Below are 24870 nucleotides of genomic sequence, written 5' to 3'. Positions count from 1 at the left end.
TTACAAGTGGTTGACCAGTTTTCCCAGCACCACTTGTTAAAGAGGTTGTCTTTTTTCCATTGTATATCCTTGCCTCCTTTGTCAAAGATAAGGTGTCCAAAGGTTTGTGGATTTATCTCTGGGCTTTCTATTCTGTTCCATTGATCTATATTTCTGTCTTTGTGCCAGTACCATACTGTCTTGATGACTGTGGCTTTGTAGTAGAGTCTGAAGTCAGGCAGGTTGATTCCTCCAGCTCCATTCTTCTTTCTCAAGATTACTTTGGCTATTCGAGGTTTTTTGTATTTCCATACAAATTGTGAAATTCTTTGGTCTAGTTCTGTGAAAAATACCGTTGGTAGCTTGATAGGGATTGCATTGAATCTATAGACTGCTTTGGGTAGAATAGCCATTTTGACAATATTAATTCTTCCAATCCATGAACACGGTATGTTTCTCCATCTGTTTGTGTCCTCTTTGATTTCTTTCATCAGTGTTTTATAGTTTTCTATGTACAGGTCCTTTGTTTCTTTAGGTAGATACACTCCTAAGTATTTTATTCTTTTTGTTGCAATGGTGAATGGTATTGTTTCCTTAATTTCTCTGTCTGTTTTTTCATTGTTAGTATATAGGAATGCAAGGGATTTCTGTGTGTTAATTTTATATCCTGCAACTTTACTATATTCATTGATTAGCTCTAGTAATTTTCTGGTAGAGTCTTTAGGGTTTTCTATGTAGAGGATCATGTCATCTGCAAACAGTGAGAGTTTTACTTCTTCTTTTCCTATCTGGATTCCTTTTACTTCTTTTTCTGCTCTGATTGCTGTGGCCAGAACTTCCAACACCATGTTGAATAGTAGTGGTGAGAGTGGGCACCCTTGTCTTGTTCCTGATTTCAGGGGAAATGCCTTCAATTTTTCACCATTGAGGGTGATGCTTGCTGTGGGTTTGTCATATATAGCTTTTATTATGTTGAGGTATGTTCCTTCTATTCCTGCTTTTTGGAGAGTTTTAATCATAAATGAGTGTTGAATTTTGTCAAAGGCTTTCTCTGCATCTATTGAGATAATCATATGGTTTTTATCTTTCAATTTGTTAATGTGGTGTATTACATTGATTGATTTGCGGATATTAAAGAATCCTTGCATTCCTGGGATAAAGCCCACTTGGTCATGGTGTATGATTTTTTTAATATGTTGTTGGATTCTGTTTGCTAGAATTTTGTTAAGGATTTTTGCATCTATGTTCATCAGTGATATTGGCCTGTAGTTTTCTTTTTTTGTGGCATCTTTGTCTGGTTTTGGAATTAGGGTGATGGTGGCCTCATAGAATGAGTTTGGAAGCTTACCTTCTTCTGCAATTTTCTGGAAGAGTTTGAGTAAGATAGGTGTTAGCTCTTCTCTAAATTTTTGGTAGAATTCAGCTGTGAAGCCATCTGGTCCTGGGCTTTTGTTTGCTGGAAGATTTTTGATGACAGTTTCGATTTCCTTGCTTGTGATGGGTCTGTTAAGATCTTCTATTTCTTCCTGGTTCAGTTTTGGAAAGTTATACTTTTCTAAGAATTTGTCCATTTCATCCAAGTTGTCCATTTTATTGGCATAGAGCTGCTGGTAGTAGTCTCTTATGATCCTTTGTATTTCAGTGTTGTCTGCTGTGATCTCTCCATTTTCATTTCTAATTTTGTTAATTTGGTTCTTCTCTCTTTGTTTCTTAATGAGTCTTGCTAATGGTTTGTCAATTTTGTTTATTTTTTCAAAAAACCAGCTTTTAGCTTTGTTGAATTTTGCTATGGTCTCTTTAGTTTCTTTTGCATTTATTTCTGCCCTGATTTTTAAGATTTCTTTCCTTCTGCTAACTCTGGGGTTCTTCATTTCTTCCTTCTCTAATTGCTTTAGGTGTAGAGTTAGGTTATTTAATTGGTTTTTTTCTTGTTTCTTGATGTAAGCCTGTAATGCTATGAACCTTCCCCTTAGCACTGCTTTTACAGTGTCCCATAGGTTTTGGGTTGTTGTGTTTTCATTTTCATTCATTTCTATACATATTTTGATTTCTTTTTTGATTTCTTCTATGATTTGTTGGTTATTCAGAAGCGTGTTATTTAGCCTCCATATGTTTGAAGTTTTAACAATTTTTTCCCTGTAATTGAGATCTAATCTTACTGCACTGTGGTCAGAAAAGATGACTGGAATGATTTCAATTTTTTTGAATTTTCCAAGACCAGATTTATGGCCCAGGATGTGATCTATTCTGGAGAATGTTCCGTGTGCACTTGAGAAAAAGGTGAAGTTGATTGTTTTGGGGTGAAATGTCCTATAGATATCAATTAGGTCTAGCTGGTCCATTGTGTCATTTAAGGTTTGTGTTTCCTTGTTAATTTTCTGTTTAGTTGATCTATCCATAGTTGTGAGTGGGGTATTAAAGTCTCCCACTATTATTGTGTTACTATTAATTTCCTCTTTCATACTCGTTAGCGTTTGCCGTACATATTGTGGTGCTCCTATGTTGGGTGCATATATATTTATAATTGTTATATCTTCTTTTTTGATTGATCCTTTGATCATTATGTAGTGTCCTTCTTTGTCTCTTTTCACTTCCTTTATTTGAAAGTCTATTTTATCTGATATGAGTATTGCGATTCCTGCTTTCTTTTGGTCTCCGTTTGCATGAAATATTTTTTTCCAGCCCTTCACTTTTAGTCTGTATGTGTCTCTTGTTTTGAGGTGGGTCTCTTGTAGACAGCATATATAGGGGTCTTGTTTTTGTATCCATTCAGCCAATCTTTGTCTTTTGGTTGGGGCATTCAACCCATTTACATTTAGGGTAATTATTGATAGGTGTGGTCCCGTTGCCATTTACTTTGTTGTTTTGGGTTCACGTTTATACAACCTTTCTGCATTTCCTGTCTAGACAAGATCCTTTAGCATTTGTTGAAGAGCTGGTTTGGTGGTGCTGAATTCTCTCAGCTTTTGCTTATCTGTAAAGCTTTTGAATTCTCCTTCATATCTGAATGAGATCCTTGCTGGATACAGTAATCTAGGTTGTAGGTTATTCTCTTTCATTACTTTCAGTACGTCCTGCCATTCCCTTCTGGCCTGGAGGGTTTCTATTGATAGATCAGCTGTTATCCTTATGGGAATCCCTTTGTGTGTTATTTGTTGTTTTTCCCTTGCTGCTTTTAATATTTGTTCTTTGTGTTTGATCTTTGTTAATTTGATTAATATGTGTCTTGGGGTGTTTCGCCTTGGGTTTATCCTGTTTGGGACTCTCTGGGTTTCTTGGATTTGGGTGGCTATTTCCTTCCCCATTTTAGGGAAGTTTTCAGCTATTATCTCCTCGAGTATTTTCTCATGGCCTTTCTTTTTGTCTTCTTCTTCTGGAACTCCTATGATTCGAATGTTGGGGCGTTTCACAGTGTCCCAAAGGTCCCTGAGGTTGTCCTCATTTCTTTTGATCCTTTTTTCTTTTTTCCTCTCTGCTTCATTTATTTCCACCATTTTATCTTCTACCTCACTTATCCTATCTTCTGCCTCCGTTATTCTACTCTTGGTTCCCTCCAAAGTGTTTTTGATCTCATTCATTGCATTATTCATTTGTAATTGACTCTTTTTTATTTCTTCTAGGTCTTTATTAAACAGTTCTTGAATCTTTTCAATCTTTGTTTCCAGGCTATTTATCTGTAACTCCATTTTGTTTTCAAGATTTTGGATCATTTTTATTATCATTATTCTAAATTCTTTTTCAGGTAGATTCCCTATCTCCTCCTCTTTTGTTTGACTTGGTGGGCATTTTTCATGTTCCTTTACCTGTTGGGTATTTCTTTGCCTTTTCATCTTGTTTAGATTGCTGTATCTGGAGTGGGCTTTCTGTATTCTGGAGGTCTGTGGTTCCTTTTTGTTGTGGAGGATTAACCCAGTGGGTGGGGTTAGACGATTGGCTTGTCGAGATTTCCTGGTTAGGGAAGTTTGTGTCAGTGTTCTGGTGCGTGGAACTTGATTTCTTCTCTTTGGAGAGCAATGGAGTGCCCAGTAATGAGTTTTGAGATGGGTCTATGTGTTAGGTGTGACCTTGGGCAGCCTGTATGTTGATGTTCAGGGCTATGTTCCTGCGTTGCTGGAGAATTTGCGTGGTATGTCTTGCTCTAAAACTTATTGACTCTTGTGTGGTGGTTGGTTTCAGTGTAGGTATGGAGGCTTTTGGACAGTCACTTATTACTTAAAGTTCCTTGTAGTCAGGAGTTTTCTGGTGTTCTCAGGTTTTGGGCTTAAGTCTCCTGCCTCTGGATTTCAGTTTTATTCTTCCTGTAGTCTCAGGACTTCTCCAACTATACAGCCCTCCTTTCGAAGACAATGGGCTGCTTTTCTGGGTGCCTGATGACCTCAGCTAGCGATCAGAAGTTGTTTTGTGAAGTTTGCTCTGCGTTCAGTTATTCTTTTGATGAATTTGTAGGAGAGAAAGTGGTCTCCCCGTCCTACTCCTCCGCCATCTTGGCCTGACCTCACTAATTTATAATGTATATAAAGACTGAATCAGTATACTGTACACCTGAAACAAATATAATATTGTACGTCAACTACACTTTAATAAAATTAAAAAATTAAAGCCAACAAACAACTAAAAATAAGTAAGTGCTTTCTTAAAAAAACTCTTCCAAGAGGAAAGATCTCCTGGAAAAATTTGCCTTTCTTACTTGTACATGGGACCTCAGCTGGATCATGCTTCTCAGGACTTCTTTGATCCTAATGTGGTACCTTCTTATTCACTCCTGGCGGCAAGAACAAATTAGGTCCTACGGTGTTGACCCAGCTGGGAATGAAGGACACCAGGGAGAGTGCTCCTCTCAGTGCACACTGCTGCTGCTGCTGAGTCGCGTCAGTCGTGTCCGACTCTATGTGACCCCACAGACGGCAGCCCACCAGGCTCTGCCATCCCTGGGGTTCTCCAGGCAAGAGCACTGGAGAGGGTTGCCATTTCCTTCTCCAATGCATGAAAGTGAAAAGTGAAAGTGAAGCCACTCAGTCGTGTCCGACTCTTCTCGACCCCATGGACTGCAGCGTACCAGGCTCCTCCATCCATGGGATTTTCCAGGCAAGAGTACTGGAGTGGGGTGTCATTGCCTTCTCCAAGTGCACAATGGGAAGGCAATAATCAGAAACCCACAGGAGGTCAAAATCTAAAACTGTCTGGAAATGCCTTTGAATTTAAAAAGGTGTCAACAATGACCTCTTTCAGGAATTTAGGAAAAATCCAAGTGAGGTGACTCAACTCAGAATCACACTGGCCTTTATTCCTGCTGTAGGAGGATCAGGGTGCTGAAAGAGGGTCACACGTTTCATCATCAGAACCTTGGTAGGAGCAGTACTTCCCCCATGCAAACTAGATTGTGAACTTCTAAAATAGTCATATTTGGTTTCACTGCACTTTGCAGATACTGAATCTTTTACAAATTGAAGGTCTGTAGCAACTCTGGGGCAAAAAAGTCTACTGGTGTCATATTTCAAATTTCTCATGATTATTGTATTTGTCATGGCTCTATAAATGGGACAACAAAGTCTCAATGACAGCACATCTGTTTACAACATGGTTTACTGAGCATTTTAAGCCCACTGCTGAGACCTATTGCTCAGAAAGAAGATTCATTCCAAAATATTACTGCTCATTGACAATGTACCTGGTCACCCAGGAGACCTGACAGAAATGTACAACAAGATTCCTGTGATTTTCATGCAGCCCATGGACCAAGGAGTCATTTTGACTTTCGAGTCTCATTCTTTAGAAAATATATTCTGTAAGGCTATAGCTGCCATAGACAGTGATTCATCTGATGGATCTGGGGGAAAATAGAAAAACTTCCTGAAAAGATTCACGATCCTAGATGTCAAGAAGAACACTGATGATTCACAGGAAGAGGTCAAAATATCAACATTAACAGGAATTTGGAAGAAGTTGATTCCAACCCTCATGGATGATGTTGAGGTGTTCAAACCTTCAGTGGGGGAAGTAACAACAGGTGTACTGGAAACAGTAAGAGAGCTAGAATTAGAAGTGGAGCCTGAAGATGGGATTGAATTGCTGCAATTTCATGATGAAACTTGAACGGAAGAAGGATTGCTTCTTATGGATGAGCAAAGAAAGTGGTTTCTCGAGATAGAATTTACTCCTGGTAAAGATGCAGTGAAGCTTGTTGAAATGACAACAAAGGATTTAGAATAGTGCATAAACTTAGTTGATAAAACAGCAGCAGAATTTTGAGAGGATTGACTCCAACTTCAAGTGTGGACAAAATGCTATCAAACAGCACTGCTGTTACAGAAACATTGTTTGTGAAAAGAAGAGTCAGTTGATGCAGCAAAATTCATCACTGGCTTATTTTAAGAAATTGCCACAGCCACCCCACCCTTCAACAACCTACAGCGGGTCCTACAGTAGGTAGGACCCTGATCAGTCATCAGCCACCAACATGGAGACAAGACACTCCCCCGAGAAGAAGATTACGAAGAGCTAAAGGCTCAGAGGACGGTTAACAGATTTCAGTAATGAAGTAACTGCTAATTAAAGTATATGTGTTTTTTGTTTTTAGATATAATACTGTTGCATGCCTAACAGGCTACAGAACAGTACAAGCACAACTTTCACATGCACTGAGAAACCAGAAAATTCACATGGCTTGATTCACTGCGATGTCTACTTCCTGGTAATGGCCTGGAACCACCCCATAATATCTGCCGGCCATGCTTGAAGTCTCATGTCAATTTCTCATTGCTCTCCACATGCTCCAGCTTCTCTGATAAGCCAAGAAAATTCTATAAAACCTCTTTAAATTTCTGTCCATTCTTATAGACAATGAGACAATAAAAGTCTCTTTCTATAGTGCATGTCTCAAACCAAACTATGTCATTTCAAGTGAAATGGGATTTTTTTTCCTGAAAAACACTGGAAAAATGTCCCTTTTAGAAAGTTCTGAAGAGCCACCATCAAACATAATTTGCGTGTGGGCAGACGCCTGGTGTCTCGCTCAGGCCCACATTCTGTCTCTTCTGCGCTGGGTTTCTTACTTCAGCTTTTCCTCAGATTCAGTCACACTGTGTCAAGAAGAGGACTGATTCAGCTGACAGTCTCTGGGCTTCCATGGTCTCTAGGGTAACAGTAGTTTTTATAATCATCCATCATGCAGAGGGCAACAGTTTTATATGCATATTTTTTCCTTTTTGAGAAAACTTTTAAATTGAGCAGAGCAAAACTTTCAAGTTACACTCATAACTGCATATTCTGAGTACTTCAATCTATTTATCTACCAGAGAAAAACCCTTCAGTTCCTGTCAGCTGTGGTTAGGCACCACGAATTGACCAGTAGCCCTTCTCTTTTCTATAATAAGGTTTCCCGGTGTCTTTTGACAGGATTATAAATACAGTATGACTACAGGCAAATATTTCTTAAAAACAAATCCCGTAGTGCAAAAGTTTTTTGGACTAAATTTTTGGAATGCAAAAGTAGGAAGTCAAGAAATACCTGGAGTAACAGGCAAATTTGGCCTTGGAATACAGAATGAAGCAGGGCAAAGGCTAATAGAGTTTTGCCAAGAGAACGCACTGGTCATAGCAAACACCCCCTTCCAACAACTCAAGAGAAGACTCTACACATGGACATCACCAGATAGTCAATACTGAAATCAGATTGATTATATTCTTTGCATCCAAAGATGGAGAACCTCTATGCAGTCAACAAAAACACAACCAGGAGCTGACTGTGGCTCAGATCATGAACTCCTTATTGCCAAATTCAGATTTAAGTTGAAGAAAGTAGGGAAAGCCACTAGACCATTCAGGTATGACCCAAATCAAATTCCTTATGGTTACAGAGTAGAAGTGTCAAATAGATTCAAGGAATTAGATCTGGTAGACAGAGTGCCTGATGATCTATGGACAGAGGTTCGTGACACTGTACAGGAAGCAGGGATCAAGACCATCCCCAAGAAAAAGAAATGCAAAACGTCAAAATGGTTATTTGAGGAGGCCTTACAAATAGCTGTGAAAAGAAGAGAAGCAAAAATCAAAGGAGAAAAGGAAAGATATACCCATTTGAATGCAGAGTTCCAAAGAATAGCAAGGAGAGATAAGAAAGTATTCTTTAGTGATCAATGCAAAGAAATAAAGGAAAACAATAGAATGGGAAAGACTAGAGATCTCTTCAAGAAAATTAGAGATACCAAGGAAACATTTCATGCAACTATGGGCATAATAAACTATGGGCAAAATAAACTATAGGCAAGAATACATAGAAGAACTATACAAAAAAGATCTTCATGACCCAGATAACCATGATGGTGTGATCACTCACCTAGAACCAGACATCCTGGAATGTGAAGTCAAGTGGGCCTGAGGAAGCATCAGTACAAACAAAGCTAGTGGAGGTGATGGAATTCCAGTTGAGCTATTTCAAATCCTAAAAGATGATGCTGTGAAAGTGCTGCACTCAATACGCCAGCAAATTTGGAAAACTCAGCAGTGGCCACAGGACTGGAAAAGGTCAGTTTTCACTCCAATCCCAAAGAAAAGCAATGGCAAAGAATGCTCAAACTACCACACAATTGCACTCATCTCACACACTAGCAAAGTAATGCTCAAAATTCTCCAAGCTAGGCTTCAACAGTATGTGAACCGTGAACTTCCAGGTGTTCAAGCTGCATTTAGAAAAGGCAGAGGAAACAGAGATCAAATTGTCAGCATCTGTTGGATCACTGAAAAAGCAAGAGGGTTCCAGAAAAACATCTACTTCTGCTTTATTGACTATGTCAAAGCCTTTGACTGTGTGGATCACAACAAACTGTGGGAAATTCTTCAAGAGATGGGGATGCCAGATCACCTGAGCTGCCTCCTGAGAAATCTGTATGCAGGTCAAGAAGCAACAGTTAGAACTGGACATGGAACAATAGACTGGTTCTAAATCGGGAAACGAGTACATCAAGGCTGTATACTGTCACCCTGTTTATTTTATTTATTTATTTATTTATTAGTTGGAGGAACCCTGTTTATTTAACTTACATGCAGAGTACATCATGAGAAAAGCCAGAATGGATAAAGTACAAGCTGGAATCAAGACTGCCAGGAGAAATATCAATAACCTCATATATGCAGATGACACCACACTTATGGCAGAAAGTGAAGAGAAACTAAAGAGCCTCTTGATGAACATGAAAGAGGAGAGTGAAAAAGTTAGCTTAAAGCTAAACATTCAGAAAACTAAGATCATGGCATCTGGTCCCATGACTTCATGGCAGATAGATGAGGAAACAGTGGAAACAGCGGCAGACTTTTTTTTTTTTTTGGTGGGGGAGGGCTCCAAAATCACTGCAGATGGTGACTGCAGCCATGAAATTAAAAGACACTTGCTCCTTGGAATAAAAGTTATTACCAACCTAGATGGCATATTAAAAAGCAGAGACATTACTCTGCCAATAAAGTTCTATCTAGTCAAAGTATGGTTTTTCCAGTAGTCATGTATGGATGTGAGAGTTGGACTATAAAGAAAGCTGAGCGCTGAAGAATTGATGCTTTTGAACTGTGATGTTGGCGAAGACTCTTGAGAGCTCCTTGGATAGCAAGGCGATCCAACCAGTTCATCCTAAAGGAAATCAGTCCTGAATATTCATTGGAAGGACTGATGCTGAAGCTGAAACTCCAATAGTTTGTCCACCTGATGCAAAGAACTGATTCATTGGAAAAGACCCTGATGCTGGGAAAGATTGAAGCTGGGAGAAGAAGGGGTCGACAGAGGATGAGATGGTTGGATGGCATCACCGACTCAATGGACATGAGTTTGAGTAAACTCTGGGAGTTAGTGATGGACAGGGAAGCTCGGCGTGCCGCAGTCCATGGGGTTGCAAAGAGTCGGACATGACTGAGTGACTGAACTGATCTGAACTGAAAAGGAGATACTGTGCAAACATTGAGGAGATACCTGAGCTAATAATGATAAATAATGACATATTATTGCTGTTATTATCATAGCAAAATTATTAAATACATTTAGATTAGCAGATAATGATCAGCTTTAAGTTTGAATGAGTAATAGTTAAAAATCTATTTCTGGAATGTCAAATACTAACAAGATATCCTATATTAAATGTATAGTACAAACAAATTTATACAAAATATATACCAAATATATATAATCTATTTACATATTTTTGATGTATTAATACATATTTTTAACGTATATTCTGGAGAAAGAAATGAGGTTGCAAAAGAGTTGGATATGACAACAAATAAACAACAAAAATTGTACATTAATATACATAATTGTTGACTTAACTGTGATTAGCATGTTATATATACTGAGAGTGAAATAGTTGGTAAACGAATATTGTCCTTGAAGACTTACCTTGGGGTCCAGGGTCTCCAGGAGGTCCAGGTAACCCATCCTTGCCTGGAGGCCCAGGCCTCCCATGAGCTTGAGCAGCCAGCATTGCTGCTGGGAGCTTGAGCTGGGATAGGAACACGGCCATCCTCTCTTCATTGATGAAAGGAAAAATAATACATCATGTTACAGAAATACTTTGTATGTCAAAAGTTTTCAAATTTGTTTCTCATGAAATTCAACAAAAATTGATCTGGTTTTCAATTTACGTATGTCTAGTTTACCAACAGGTTTGATTGCTAAGAGATTTTTTGATTGTTCAAGTAAAACAATTGTACAAGGTTGCTTCAACATGAAGACAGGTAAGTTGTGACAATGAGAGGCTCTGAGGTCCTTTAGTGATTCAGAGATGTTGCCAACCTAGTGGGCAACGTCCTAGAACCTGATTAACCTCTGTGATGACTTGTGGAGAGAACTCAGGTTCGTATTTAAAAAATGGTTGTTATAATAAATTTAAGCCTCTTTCCAGCAATACTGTGAACGTGCCTGTGGTGATTTAAAATATGCTGATAGCATACTAACACATATATATGGAATTTAGAAAGATGGTAATGATAACCCTATATGCAAAACAGAAAAAGAGACACAGAAGTACAGAACAGACTTTTGAACTCTGTGGGAGAAGGTGAGGGTGGGATGTTTCAAAAGAACAGCATGTATATTATCTATGGTGAAACAGATCACCAGCCCAGGTGGGATGCATGAGACAAGTGCTCGGGCCTGGTGCACTGGGAAGACCCAGAGGAATCAGGTGGAGAGGGAGGTGGGAGGGGGGATCGGGATGAGGAATACATGTAACTCCATGGCTGATTCATGTCAATGTATGACAAAACCCACTGAGCTGAAATGTTGTGAAGTAATTAGCCTCCAACTAATAAAAAAAAATAATAAAAAAAATAAAATATGCTGATAAAGTCTTTGACACTCTCTTCCAGGTGGAATTCAGTTCAGTTCAGTTCAGTCACTCAGTCGTGTCTGACTCTTTGCTACCCCATGAGTGGAATTAGGTGGAGCCTAACCCTCCTATTACAGAGTGTGGGCTGGACTTTCTTTTACTTTTAAGGAATAGGAAAAAGGCAAGTCGGGAGACTAATTCATAAAGGCTGCTGACTTCCTGGCTGCATTCTCTCTTAGCTTCTCATTCTGAGGGAAGCCAGCTGCCACATCCCGAGGACACAAACAGACCTACATAGGGGTGAACTGAAGCCATCTACCGATAGCCACATGAGTGAGCCTGGACGTGGCTCTCCCAGCCCCAGCCAAGCCCTCAGGGGACGTCAGCTGGCACTCTGAACATAATTCATGACAGACTGAGTCAGAACCACACAACTAAGCAACTCAGAAAGTCCCTGACCCAGAAAAAATGTGTGATGATAACCACTGTTGTTTTAAGCCACTGAAGTTTTGAGAAACTTTCTTATGCAGCAATAGGTAACTCATGTGGTAGGTGACACTTTATAGCATTGAACAAAACTGCATTATTGGACTTCCCTGACGGCACAGTGGATAAGAGCCCACCTGCCAATGTAGGGGGCAGGGGTTTAATCCCTGGTCCGGGAAGATTCCTCAGGCTGCGGAGAAAGTGAGCCCGTGCGCCACAACTACTGAGCCTGTGCTCTAGGGCTCTGGAGCGCAGTTACTGGGCCCGCAAGCCACAGCTAGGGAGCCCTTGTGTCGCAGCTACTGAAACCCACGAACCTGGAGCCTGTGCGTGGCAACAAGAGAAGCCCGGGCACTGCAAGAAGAGTAGCCCCTGCCCTCTGCAACTAGACAGAGCCCACGGGCAGCACCCAAGACCCAGCGCAGCCACAAATCAACAAACACAGCAGTGTACACAGGTCAGAAAGCCGCATTATTGACAAAGAGGTTTATTTATTGAAAAGATGTCCATCACAGTGATTTCATGGCACTGTTTAATTTCTGCTGCTGCTGCTAAGTCGCTTCAGTCGTGTCCGACTCTGTGCGACCCCATAGACGGCAGCCCACCAGGCTCCCCCGTCCCTGGGATTCTCCAGGCAAGACCACTGGAGTGGGTTGCCATTTCCTTCTCCAATGCATGAAAGTGAAAAGTGAAAGTGAAGTCAGTCAGTCATGTCCGACTCTTAGCGACCCCATGGACTGCAGCCCACCAGGCTCCTCCGTCCATGGGATTTTCCAGGCAAGAGTACTGGAGTGGGGTGCCATCACCTTCTCCAGTTTAATTTCTAAGCTGGGCTAATATTTTACTTTGTCGAAAACTAATGTATACTTTTAAAATAAAAATGTCTTACAATACACCCTCATTCTTCTTCTTCTTCTTCTTTTTTTTTTCTGGTTTGATTTCCAGTTAGTTCCGTCATTCAGCCTAAGTCTCAACAGGAAGGATATCTCATTTGGCTAAAGGAACAAATACAGCATTGGTGCCGAGAAGCACGTGCCCAGGGAATGTCAACTGCAGACAGTGAAAACAGCAAAAAGCCTCTGTACCTTTCTGTGAGCCTCAAGAAGATGCTGAAACTGAGAACACACAAGTCGCAGGAAGCTGACAAGTTATTCAGAACATTTGAACACCTGTTGCCAGTGTTGAGTGATGTGACCTTTATGCACTGAACACATCCTAAGTCTTCTCAAGGACATAGCGCTGTCACCTGCCCTTGGTTCATCTACCCGGCTGCCTGTCATCGGGGACCCAAACAGAGAGGCGATGGAGGGCAGCTAGGACTGTGCCCGAGTGCTGCCTCCAGAGAGCTTGGTCGTGAGAGTATCCTCACAGGTGGAGCCAAACATCAACACGCTACTGCATGTAAAATGAACAACCACGGACCTACAGTATAGCATAGGAACCCTGCTCAATGTTCCCTAACAGTCTAAATGGGAAAAGAATTTGAAAAAGAATAGATACATGTGTACATGTACACATATAACTGAACCACTTTACTGCACATCTGAAACTAACACAACATTTTTGATCAACTATATACTCCAATATAAAATGAAAAGCTAAATGTCAGCAAAAAAGTGGCTATACTCTACATTGTATAGATGTTGACATTTAGCTTTTCATTATTTTATTTATTTTTATTTTATATTGGGATGTTAATAACTCTTAAGAATTTGAAAAATGAGGAACTTCAGAAAAGGTAAATTTGAAAATATAAATAAGAATTTTCACTCTAGAATTCCTAAACAAGTCATATTATTAACTAAATTAAACATTCTCTATGAATAGGGCCTAACATTTTCTGTATTCAGTGCTCTTGTTGGGGGATCATGGAGACAGCTTGAGAGACATGATCATTTCAGTAACAACTATTATCTATGTTTTTATAAGTCCCATGCACTATAATGATTATCTGCTGATAAGCTTTATTTTATGACTAGAAATCTGTCATATAATTATCCTCAGAATTATTTTTCTAATAATCAAGTCACAGTTATAGAATTCTTGGTTATTAATATCACATAGACCATTGTTTAAATTTCATCTCAGAAGCATGTTCAATATTTTACCACTATGTCATTGGGAAGATCCCCTGGAGAAGGGAACAGCTACCCACTCTGGTATTCTTGTGAGGAGAAGGCCATGGACAGAAGAGCCTGCGGGCTATAGTCCACAGTGTCTGAGTCAGAAGTGACCGAGTGAGTAACACACTTACAGAGCTCATATTTAACAAACCTAATATATACACAACTAGATTTAAAACAGAAAACTGGAGGAGGGCATATCCTTGCTATGACAAAAAGAAACAGTATTCTTTTCATGTATTTTCTTTAAAAAGCAAATTCAAATGATTTCAATTGTGAAACTAACCACAATTTTTTGAAGATACAGCTAATAAGTATTAAGAAATGAATCTTTCATGTGAAAAATTCCAGACAAGTGTTTTACTGATTATATTAGTGTTAATTTTGCAAGTAAGGACAAAATGTAACACATTAGAATCCATAGCTGCCAGCTGGGAAAAACCAGGGCCAAATCACAGAGACCTGTAAAGAGTTACCTCAACTTTCTCCAGACTTTTTCACTCAGTGTAGTTTTATTTGAACTTGGAAGATATTTTTCACTTAAACAGCTATGTCTGTTTTATAAATTTTTGATAAAGAACAAGTTACTCTTGAGAGTAACCTATTTTTCAATGGGCTTCAATAAAAAATTTTCTTTAAAAAATGTAGGTCCATACACTGTTTAGGAAGTAAAGCAAAATTATTTTCAAATAGAATTATTAAAGAAAAAGCTCCAACAAACGTGGAGTATTAGCTGTACTTACCAAAAGAGTAATCACCCTACACTCACATTCTGAAATAAAAAAAAAGCCAGAATGGAAACAGGACAGTATCCACAGGACCAGAATCTCCAGTGAAGATTTACCGACTGTGATGAAGGGGACCAAAGGGGACTGATAGCTCATCTCTAAAAGTGACATTAAGTCACTGACTTTCCAGTAACACTTTTCATTACCTTTCTATCTGGGGCATGTTTGGTTGATGTGAATACATCTGTTTTGAGTAACAGTATATAAAACAAATTTGCAATTAATATATACATATTTACATTTTTGCAAATCATCCCATTAAATACAGATAGAATATCTTTAACTGTAAACTGAGTACTTTATAAAAATATGAAATTCAATGTTTACAGCTTGAAACTTTGCATATTAGTTATTGTTTTGCACTTAAAAGATAGATATATACTTCAGTACAATTTTTCTTAATTTGAGACATACCTCTGTGAATGCCTTCAATGTCTAAACAAAATATTCCTATCACTACTTCTTCCTCTTTAACATATGAATTGAATTTACAAGTACTTTGCTTTTGGTGCTTTTAAATATTTTCAGCAGAGCAGTTTTTTTTTTTTAATTTTTAAAAATTAATTTATTTTAATTGGAGGCTAATTACTTTACAACATTGTGGTGGCTTTTGCCGTATGTCGACATGAATCAGCCACGGGTGTGTATGTGTCCCTCATCCTGAACACCCCTCCCAACTACATCCCTTTCCCCATGTATTTTTTTTTAATTTATTATGTTTTTTTATTGAAAGATAATTGCTTTACAGAATTTTGCTGTTTTCTGTCAAACCTCAACATGAATCAGCCATAGGTATACATATATCCCCTCCCCTCTGAACCTCCCTCCCATCTCCCTCCCCATCCCACCTCACTAGGTTGATACAGAGCCCCTGTTTGAGTTTCCTGAGACATACAGGAAATTCCCATTGGCTCTCTATTTTACATGTGGTAATGTAAGTTTCCATGTTATTCTTCCCATACATCTCACCCTCTCCTCCCCTCTCCCCATGTCCATAAGTATATTCTCTATGTCTGCTTCTCCACTGTTGTATTCTAACACATATATATGGAATCTAGAGAAATGGTACTGAAGAATTTATTTACAGGGCATCAATAATTTTTTAAATAATTACTTCGAGCTGTAAATTATCTAGCTTTAAGAAACACTCAGGAAGAGTCATTTAGCATAAAAGTAATTACTTCCTCTGAACCATACTCTAATGCTCTATAATTTTAAGTAATACATTTCTGAGTAAATAAATTATAAAGGCCTGTATTCTTAATTGTTTTTCCTCTGTTTTCATGGATCTTTGGTCAATAAACTGTTTTTTGCTGCACTTTCTAATGAGGCGGGAAACTAAAGAGCCTGGATAGGAGCTTGCATAAAGCAGACACACAATGCCCATCTGCCAAGGCAAACCCACAGCAGTCACAGTGGTCATTCTAACAGATGAGACCAGGGGAGGGCCTTCCTTGGAGAAAGGGCTCGTTAATATCAAGCAGACACGAATATTAATGTGGTGATAAAGTACCTCAGACAGAGAAGGAAGGGACATTCAGACATCATCTAATCCATGGTCTACCTTCTATTTCAGAGATAGAATTTGTAAATATTTTCAAAGAGATCCATCTTTTTCTCCCAAAGCCCATTCAAATGTTTAATTGCCCATTTTCTTGATAGAGCTTATTTTCTTTTGTTACTTCATTATGGAAGCAGAGACTAGTTACTGAGTGATTTCCCTCGGGAAATCAGTCATCAATTTGAAAATATTGTTACATCTTGGCCTTCAGGTTAAGTAACTTTTATTCATAGGCTTGGTAATCTGTTCTATAAATCACGTTTTGGTTCTACTATTCTGGGGCTTTCCATTTATCTCTTAAATGTGGAAACCAAAATTAAATACAGTTATCTCCTAATGAACAAAAATATCAGAAGAGCAATTTCCTTTCATATCTTAAGAATGATTTTCCAGTTTCATGTTAACTGTTAATTCAGCAGTGTCATTTGGTGGCTTCATATTCGCTCAGGGGCTCATCATGACTCAAGGGTTGTTATTGCTACATCTAACTCTGGCTGGATCTAATCCTTTGTTACCTTTGTTGCTTTGAAATGTTATTATGAGTAAAGATGGTAGATTGAACACATGTGTCTGCTTTAACTCTTTCTTACATCCCTACAAAAACAATGGTAAATTATTTTTAAAGGCATAAAACCATGAGAATAGGAGAATGACATCATGAAAGGAGATGACATTAAACTATGGAAGCTCTCAGATGGTGGAGTGTGGATAACTTCACAGACTCACAAAAATCAAATCTTTGTACTGGAAGCTGAGGGACAGCCTGTGTCAAACCATAAAATCTTTAAAATATTTAGAATTGACTGCATGAGTTACATGTGGAAGTGAGGGTGAAGGAGGGGAACTGAAATGAGGGAGATTGGTTGGAAGCCTGTTTAGGAAATGGTCTTAGAAATCCCCTTCTCTGCTTGTGCAGCTGGCTCACTGCCCCTTCCCAATTCCAGCCTGAAGGTTTATTATCTGAAAAGCGTAAACAGACCATCTCTGCACGGAAGACCACAGACTGTGTTGAGGCTTCCAGGCTGAGAACAAGAAGAGATGGAAACTGCAGTGCTTGCAGCTGAGGCCCCAGCAGGAGCCTCCTACCCTGCTCCCCAGATGGTAGCAGCCAGGCAGGTAATGCAAATGTTTCCTCTGGGGAATCTGATCAGAATGAGACTTCAAGACACTAAAGTTGAGGGTCCTGCAATTAAAAAAACCCAACTAGACTACCTACAGTAAAGCTCATGGTTGGCAACACCACCATTCACTCCTAATAGTCCATCAGTTTTTTCTAGAACCCATGCTTTTGTATGAGCAGATGGCTAAGGATGACTGGCGCAGCGGGAACCCTCTAAGTTGTATGATAGACCTAAACAAACTGAAAGAAGCAGAATGCAAGAAATAGAGACTATGATGTGGCAAATATTTTTAAAAATTACATCTCCAATTTTGTCTACCTATGAGATGATATGTATATACACAAATTTGTTGTTGTTGTGCAGTCCCTAGGTCGTGTCCGACTCTCTGTGACCACATGAACTGCGGCACACCGGGCTTCCCTGTCCTTCTCTATCTCCTGGAGTTTGCTCAGACTCAAGTCCATTGAGTCAGTGATGCCATATAACCATCTGATCCTCTGACATCCCCTTCCCTCTTGCCTTCAATCTTTCCAAACATCAGGGTCTTTTCCAATAAGTCAGCTCTTCGCATCAAGTGGCCAAAGTATTGGAATTTCACCTTTAGCATCAGTCCTTTCAGTGAATATTCAGGACTGATTTCCTTTGGAATTGACTGGCTTGATCTCCATGCAATCTAAGGGACTCTCAAGGGTCTTCTCCAACACCACAGTTCAAAAGGGTCAATTCTTCGGTGATCAGTCTACTTTATGGTCCAACTCTCACATCTGTACATGACTCCTGGAAAAACCATAGCTTTGACTCTATGGACCTTTGTTGGCAAAGTGATGTCTTTGTTTTTTTTAAATACACTGTCTAGGTTTGTAATAGTTTTTCTTCCAAGGAGCAAGCACCTTTTAATTTCATGGCTACAGTCACTGTCTGCAGTGATTTTGGAGCCTAAGAAAAAAAGTCTGTCACTGTTTCCATTGTTTCCCCATCTATTTGCCATGAAGTGATGGGACCAGATGCCATGATCTTCGTTTTTTGAATGCTGAATTTTAAGCCAGCTTTTCACTCTCCTCTTTCACTTTCATCAATAGACTCTTTAGTTTCTGTTCACTTTCTGCCATTAGAGTGGTTATCATCTACTTCTCTGAGGTTGTCGATATTTCTCCTGGAAATCTTGATTCCAGTTTGTGAGTCATACAGCCCAGCATTTCACATGATGTACTGTGCATATAAGTTAAATAAGCAGGGTGACAAGATACAGGCTTGATATTCTCCTTTCCCAATTTTGAAGCAGTCCGTTGTTCCATGTCCAGTTCTAACTGTTGCTTCTTCTCCTGACTCAGCTCAGTTCTGGAGCCTGGAAGAGGGGGAAACAGCCCCCTCCCCTCTGCAATAACAGGAAGAGGGAGCAGAGGAATTGGCTTGTCTGGGGGAACAGAGGGATCATTGTCCAAATAGGTCACGCTCATCAGAGGGGCGTGACCACAGCCGCCCCGGAGCCCCAGAGCCTCCAGGCTGGTCCCCAGGAAAGGTGGGCTGGGTCTTTCTCAGCTGGAGGAGGGGGTTTGTGCCAGGAGGATCCAGAGGGACCATGCTTTTCGCTCAGTCTACCTGCTGGGCCAGGCTGGAGCCACTTCCTTCCTTCTGACCACAGTCAAGGTCCCAGGGCCCAGCTACATCCCAGGCCTGGAACTTCCCTGGTATTCCAGTGGTTAAGAATCCACCTCCTAATGCAGGGAATGCATGTTCGATCCCTGGTCAGGGAACTAAGATCCCACCTGCTGTGGGGCAACCAAGCCCACGTGCCACAACTAGAGAGCTGGCATGATGCACTCAAAACCCAGCATGGTCAAAAAGAAAAAAACGCAAGAAACAAAACCCCAAAACCATCACCCCAGGCCTGATGTGAGGCAGAAGAGAGGTGTCAAGGCTGCTGTCTCTCCTGCTGGTCAGCTTTGGGGGTTGCAGAGTGGACCCTGGGGAGGACAAGATCCCAGAGGTTGCCCTGGCTCAGCCTTGGGGGAAGAGAAAGGAAGAGCCAAAAAGAAAGGTGGTTTATTATTCTCAGAACTGCACATAACGGCAGGAGCTTCTTTCAAGACCAGAGACGAGGACCTTCCCTTCTTGGTTTTGGGGCTTTGGTAAGGAGACTCATTACCAGAGTATACAAGTTCCTCAGGAGGCAAGTAAGGTGGTCTGGTAGTTCCATATCTTTAAGAACTTTACAGTTTGCTGTGATCCACACAAAGGCTTTACTGTAGTCAATGAGGCAGATGACTTTGGAATTCCCACACTTTTTCTATGATCCAATGGATGTTGGCAACTTGATCTCTGGTTCCTCTGCCTTTTCTGAATCCAGCTTGTACATCTGGAAGTTCTCAGTGCATGAACTGTTGAAGCCAAGCTTGAAGGGTTTTGAGCATTACCTTGTGAGCATGTGAAATGAGGACAATTGTATGATAATTTGAATATTCTTCTTTGGAATTGGAATGTAAACTGACATTTTCCAGTCCTGTTGCCACTGCTGAGTTTTCCAAATTTGCTGACATATTGAGTGATGCACTTTAACAGCATTGTCTTTTAGGATTTGAAATAACTCAGCTGGAATTCTATCACCTCCACTAGCTTTGTTTGTTGTAATGTTTCTTGAGACCCATTTGACTTCACACTCCAGATGTCTGGCTTTAGGTAAGTCATCACATCCTCATGGTTACCCAGGTCATTAAGACTCTTTTGTATAGTTCTTCTGTGCATTCTTGTCACCTCTTCTTAATATCTTCTGCTTCTGTTAGGTTCTTACTCTTTCTGTCCTTCCCCATGCCCATTCTTGCATGTACTATTTCCTTGATCTCTCTAATTTTCTTGAGGAGACCTCTAGTCTTTTCCATTCTATTGCTTTCCCCTATTTCTTTGCATTGTTCACTTAAGAAGGCTTTCTTATCTCTCCTTGCTGTTCTCTGGACTCTGCATCCAGTTGGGTGTATCTTTCCCTTTCTCCTTTGCCTTTCACTTTTCTTCTTTTCTCAGCTGTTTTCAAGGTGTTCTCAGACAACCACTTTGCCTTCTTGCATTTCTTTTTCTTTGGGATGGTTTTGGTCACTGACTCCTGTACAGTGTTATGAACCTCTGTCCATAGTTCTTCAGGCACTCTGTCTAACAGATCTAATCCTTTGTATTTATTCATCACTTCCACTGTATAGTCATAAGGGTTTTGATTTAGGTCATAACTGATTGGCCTAGTGGTTTTCCCTACTTTCTTCAATTTAAGCCAAAATTTTGCAATAAGGAGCTCATGGTCTGAGCCACAGTCAGCTCCAGGTCTTGTTTTTGCTGACCATATAGAGCATGTATACAAATACATATATAAATTAATATCTTCACTGTAGATACATTGAAAGACGAGAGCAGGATAATACTTACTAATGTGTGTGTGTGTGTGTGTGTGTGTGCATGTGTTCGTGTGCATGTGAGTGTGGTATGCTCAATCATGTTTGACTCTTTGTGACCCTATGGACTGCAGCCCTTGGCTCCTCTGTCCGTGGGATTCTCCATCCAAGAATACTGAAGTGGGTTGCCATTCCCTTCTTCAGGGAATCTTCCTGATCCAGGGATTGAATTCAGGTCTCCTGTATTGCAAGAAGATTCTTTACTGTCTGAGCCACCAGAGGCTTCCCCTTCTCAAGGTTCTGGGCTACTAAAGACGCAGATGTTACCTGAGGTCTCAAGTGTCCTGACTGCAGGGCTGACTTTACAGATGTGCTACCTTCCACCCTCAGAAGGTTGCCCCTGCTTGGTCTAATGGTCTGCTGTTGCTTTCTTATAATTCTTAATAATTTTTGAACAATGCACTTGCATTTTCCTTTTGCATTGAATCCTTCAAATTACCTGGCCTGCCTATGCCTCTAATATTTTTCACTGTTTCCATGAGAGCTTGAGATGTCTTTTTCCTTTTCAGATGTTTGAGGGATGCTTGTTGTGGGGGAATGTCTGGATTGCAAAGTTTGGAGCCTATGTCATGATGTTTGATTCTAAAGTCAAAAAAGAAAAGGAGCTTCTAATATATAAGGGCAACATTAAAATTACAAGGAGAAAACTCATAACTAAAAAAAAAAAGAGTGGATAATTGTATTAAAAACTATCAGGTCAGAGAAAGATAAAGATAGTAGACAGCAAGATGAAATCAGCAGCATGAATTCACGACCTTTGAAAAAACAATTTTTTTTTCCTATTTTTTCACTGAAGCGACCTAAGTCCCTGGGCTACTCTGCTCTCTCTCTAGTGCTCAGGTGAAATAAGATGATATCAACTCAAGTGCTGACATTTTGTTCTGTCTTACTAATTTCTGCTTAAAATAATCAGGCTTCCTGGAGAGATGATAACTCCATGTTGGCAGTGAAAGCCTTAAGATGAACTTGGGGTATCCTGTTATCTTACTCCCTGGAAAATTCAATAGTGTATGTTTAGCTTAGCAAAGCAGGAACCATGAACCAATGTGGGTTTATTTTCTAAAGGCAATTCTCACCTTATTAAGCTCATAGTTGAGGGAAATGATCTTGATTTTTGCAAACCATTTGACAAAATTATGTAATATCCTTGTAAATAAAGAAATGTGGATTAGATTTTAAGACAACTATTTGGATTCAGAGCTCACTAAAATAGATTAAATAGATGCTTTACGAATGGGCAAGAGGAACTCAATGGTGTTTGGATCTAATCTTTTTAACTCAACATTTCTATTAAAAATTATGATGTGCCTATGAAATTTAGAGATGACACAAAGTTATGAGGGTCAGGCAACCTGCCCTACAACAAGACAAGATTCCAAAAGATATTTTTCAGGTTGGAACAATGTATGTACGAGAATCACTTGAAGTTGAGTAAAAATAGACATAAAAATCATACTTACATTTAAAAAATGAACACAAAGCATAATGAAAAAACTCAATTTTTTTTTAAAGTTTCTATAAGGTGGATGGAGGGTTGTTAGTTCACTTAAAAGTCAAAATGAATCAACAGTGTGATACAGACACTTTTTTTTTAAGGAACACTATCTTAGTCTGCATTATTGAAGTGTCTAAATCAGGGGTCAGAAAGCCTTCTTGCCGAAAGGTCACAAAGTAAATATCTGAGGCTTGGTAGGCTACGCAGTCCCTGTCATATACTTAAACCTGCTGTCCAGCGTGAAAGCGAGCAGAGAAAATACATAAAGAAAGGAGTGTGACTGCACTACTATGACACTATTTATGGACACAGATGTGAATTTCTGATTGTTTCGCATGTCATGAAATATTATTTTGATTAAAAAAAAACATTTAGAAATGTATCCTCCTTCCATGGGTTTCCCAGGTGGTGCTAGTGGTAAAGAACCTGCCTGCCAATGCAGGAGACAAAAGAGACAGCTGGAGGAGATTATGGCAACCCACTCCTGGGAAATCCCATGGAGAGAGGAGCTTGGCAGGTCGCAAAGAGTTGGACATGACTGAAGCGACCTAGCATGTAAGCAAATGCCTCCTTCCATCTGCCAAAAAGGTAGAATCAATTCTTAGCTTGTGGCTATAACAACAACAAGAGGCAGGTAGACAGGGCTGGTGGCCATGGTTCACTGAACCTGGTCTAGATCTAAAGACACTCTCCTCTGCCTCCATAATACTCCTGGAGAATGAGGGCCTTTTCTCCAGGGCGATGACGTGGGGGAACCGGACATGTTTGCTCCATGCAGGAGAAGACTAAAGAGGGGTACTGCGGATGCTCACTCAGAGGGCTGTCATGTGAAGAGAAGGTCCTTCCCCTGTCGTGGCTATAGACCAGAAATAAGGAGAGAACTTACAGGGAGGCAGACTTAGCTCCATGTGAGTAAGAAGCTCCTATCTGAGCTGCCCCATCATAGGACAGGCCACCTTTTAAGGCAGATGGTGCACAGCATCTTTGGATGAACGTTGCTGGAGAGATTGTCGACAGCAGAGGGAAAGGAGGAAGCGGGGACAATTCAGAAATGTGTACTCAGCAAACCTCACCTTCAAAAATCCTCAGAACTTCTTGATTAATATACTTCTTTATTTCTTCAAATGAAACCACATCAGCCTAAAGAAGAGGAAGAAAAGGTCTGTTAATACAGAATCTAGCACAAATGAATAAAGAAGAGAAACAGTGGGTTGGCATGCATGCGTGAAACGTCTGTAGAGATCCACTGATCAAGCAAAATAGTTTTGTCCTTTGTAATAATCCCTGGATACTGGGAAAGTCCATATCTAGCCGATTCTATTATGTGTCTTCAAAGGATGAGAACTCTAACTGGGCTGATTCTTTAACATGTTTCATTCATGAGCTAAAGCTTACTAAGTTTTACCCACTTCATGGTCAAGTTTATTTTGCAATTTACACACTGCAAGCAAACCTGTATTCAGCAATTTTCTTTTCTTTTTAAAATTTTTATTTATTTAATTTTGGCCGTACTGGGTCTTTACTGCTTCACATGGGCTTTCTCTATTTGTGGTGATTGGGGACTGCTCTCGAGTTGCGGCGCTCGGGTTTCTCATTGGTAACTTCTCTTGGTGCGGAGCATAGGCTCTGGGGTAGACAGGCTTCAGCAGCTGTGGCACACGGGCTCACGAATTGTGGTACATGGGTTTAGCTGCTTCATGGAGTGTGGGATCTTCCCGGACCAGGGATTAAACCTGCATTGGCAGGTGGACTCTTAACTGATGGGTCACTGGAAGTCTGAAATTTTCCTGATAGAAAATGCTGTGGAGTCTGGTTAAGGGAAGTATGTAGATGATGCCACCTTACTTTTTAACCCCTTTACAAATAAATCTACATGAATTTGACCAAGAGCGTAACATTTATAATAGTACTTGACATTTATAATAGTGATGTTTTATTTCAGGACCTTGATAGTTTTAAAAGGGAGCTATTATTTTTCACAGTGGTTAAGGCTTCAAAGTATCTTGTTACTCTGCTTTGTATTTGGTGGTTACTATCCAGGGATACATGTGCGGCATTAAAGACAGTATGATGTGTTCGCAGGGTGAGAGCTTCTGTGGGACTTCACAGTATTTCATTTTCACTGTTTGAATGGATGCATCTAGTACCACAGGCTGGCGCAGCACTGAGAGTTCGTTGCTCAGGCTTGATATGAGCAGAACACAGCGAGAGTGGGTGAGCGAGTATGGTGGGAACGCCCAGTTCGGCCCAATTTCTGGACTTAGCTGTCTACCAGGGGACAGCATGTCCTTCATTCTCTGGCCTCACACTAGGACTGCCCCCCCCTTTCTTCCTGACGAGGACATACTCTGACTCAGTTCCTCTGCAGAATGGCCATCCACCACCTCCTGAGGATGCTTATAAAGACACGGGCCTCCTTAGCCAGATACTCTCTTGGGCCAATGGGTTTCCACTTCAAAGCACCACTCAGGGCAGATTCGTTGTTCCGACAGTCAACAAAATGGAGTTTTAACATAAATAGATGTGTGTTTTCTGTGTAGTAGAAGGGGCCACCATCGATCGTATTTGAGGGCA

The 24870-nt window shown here is 40.2% G+C and overlaps 1 protein-coding gene across 1 annotated transcript in view; it reads right to left on the bottom strand.

The window, feature by feature from the left end:
- The window catches only part of COL19A1 (collagen type XIX alpha 1 chain), a 413337-nt gene that overhangs the window by 8197 nt on the left and 380270 nt on the right, over positions 1-24870 (bottom strand). Inside the window, exons 49-50 of the mRNA XM_061131525.1 lie at positions 23370-23436; positions 10358-10486 (exon numbers count right to left, since the gene is read on the bottom strand). Of these exons, the coding sequence (XP_060987508.1) occupies positions 10358-10486; positions 23370-23436 (196 nt within the window). The remainder of the gene's footprint in view (positions 1-10357; positions 10487-23369; positions 23437-24870) is intronic.

The sequence above is a fragment of the Dama dama genome, chromosome 28, assembly GCF_033118175.1.
Source record: "Dama dama isolate Ldn47 chromosome 28, ASM3311817v1, whole genome shotgun sequence".
Taxonomy (NCBI): Eukaryota; Metazoa; Chordata; class Mammalia; order Artiodactyla; family Cervidae; genus Dama; species Dama dama.
The sequence above is the reverse complement of the archived record's forward strand: the minus strand, read 5'-3'. Positions and strand labels throughout refer to the sequence as shown.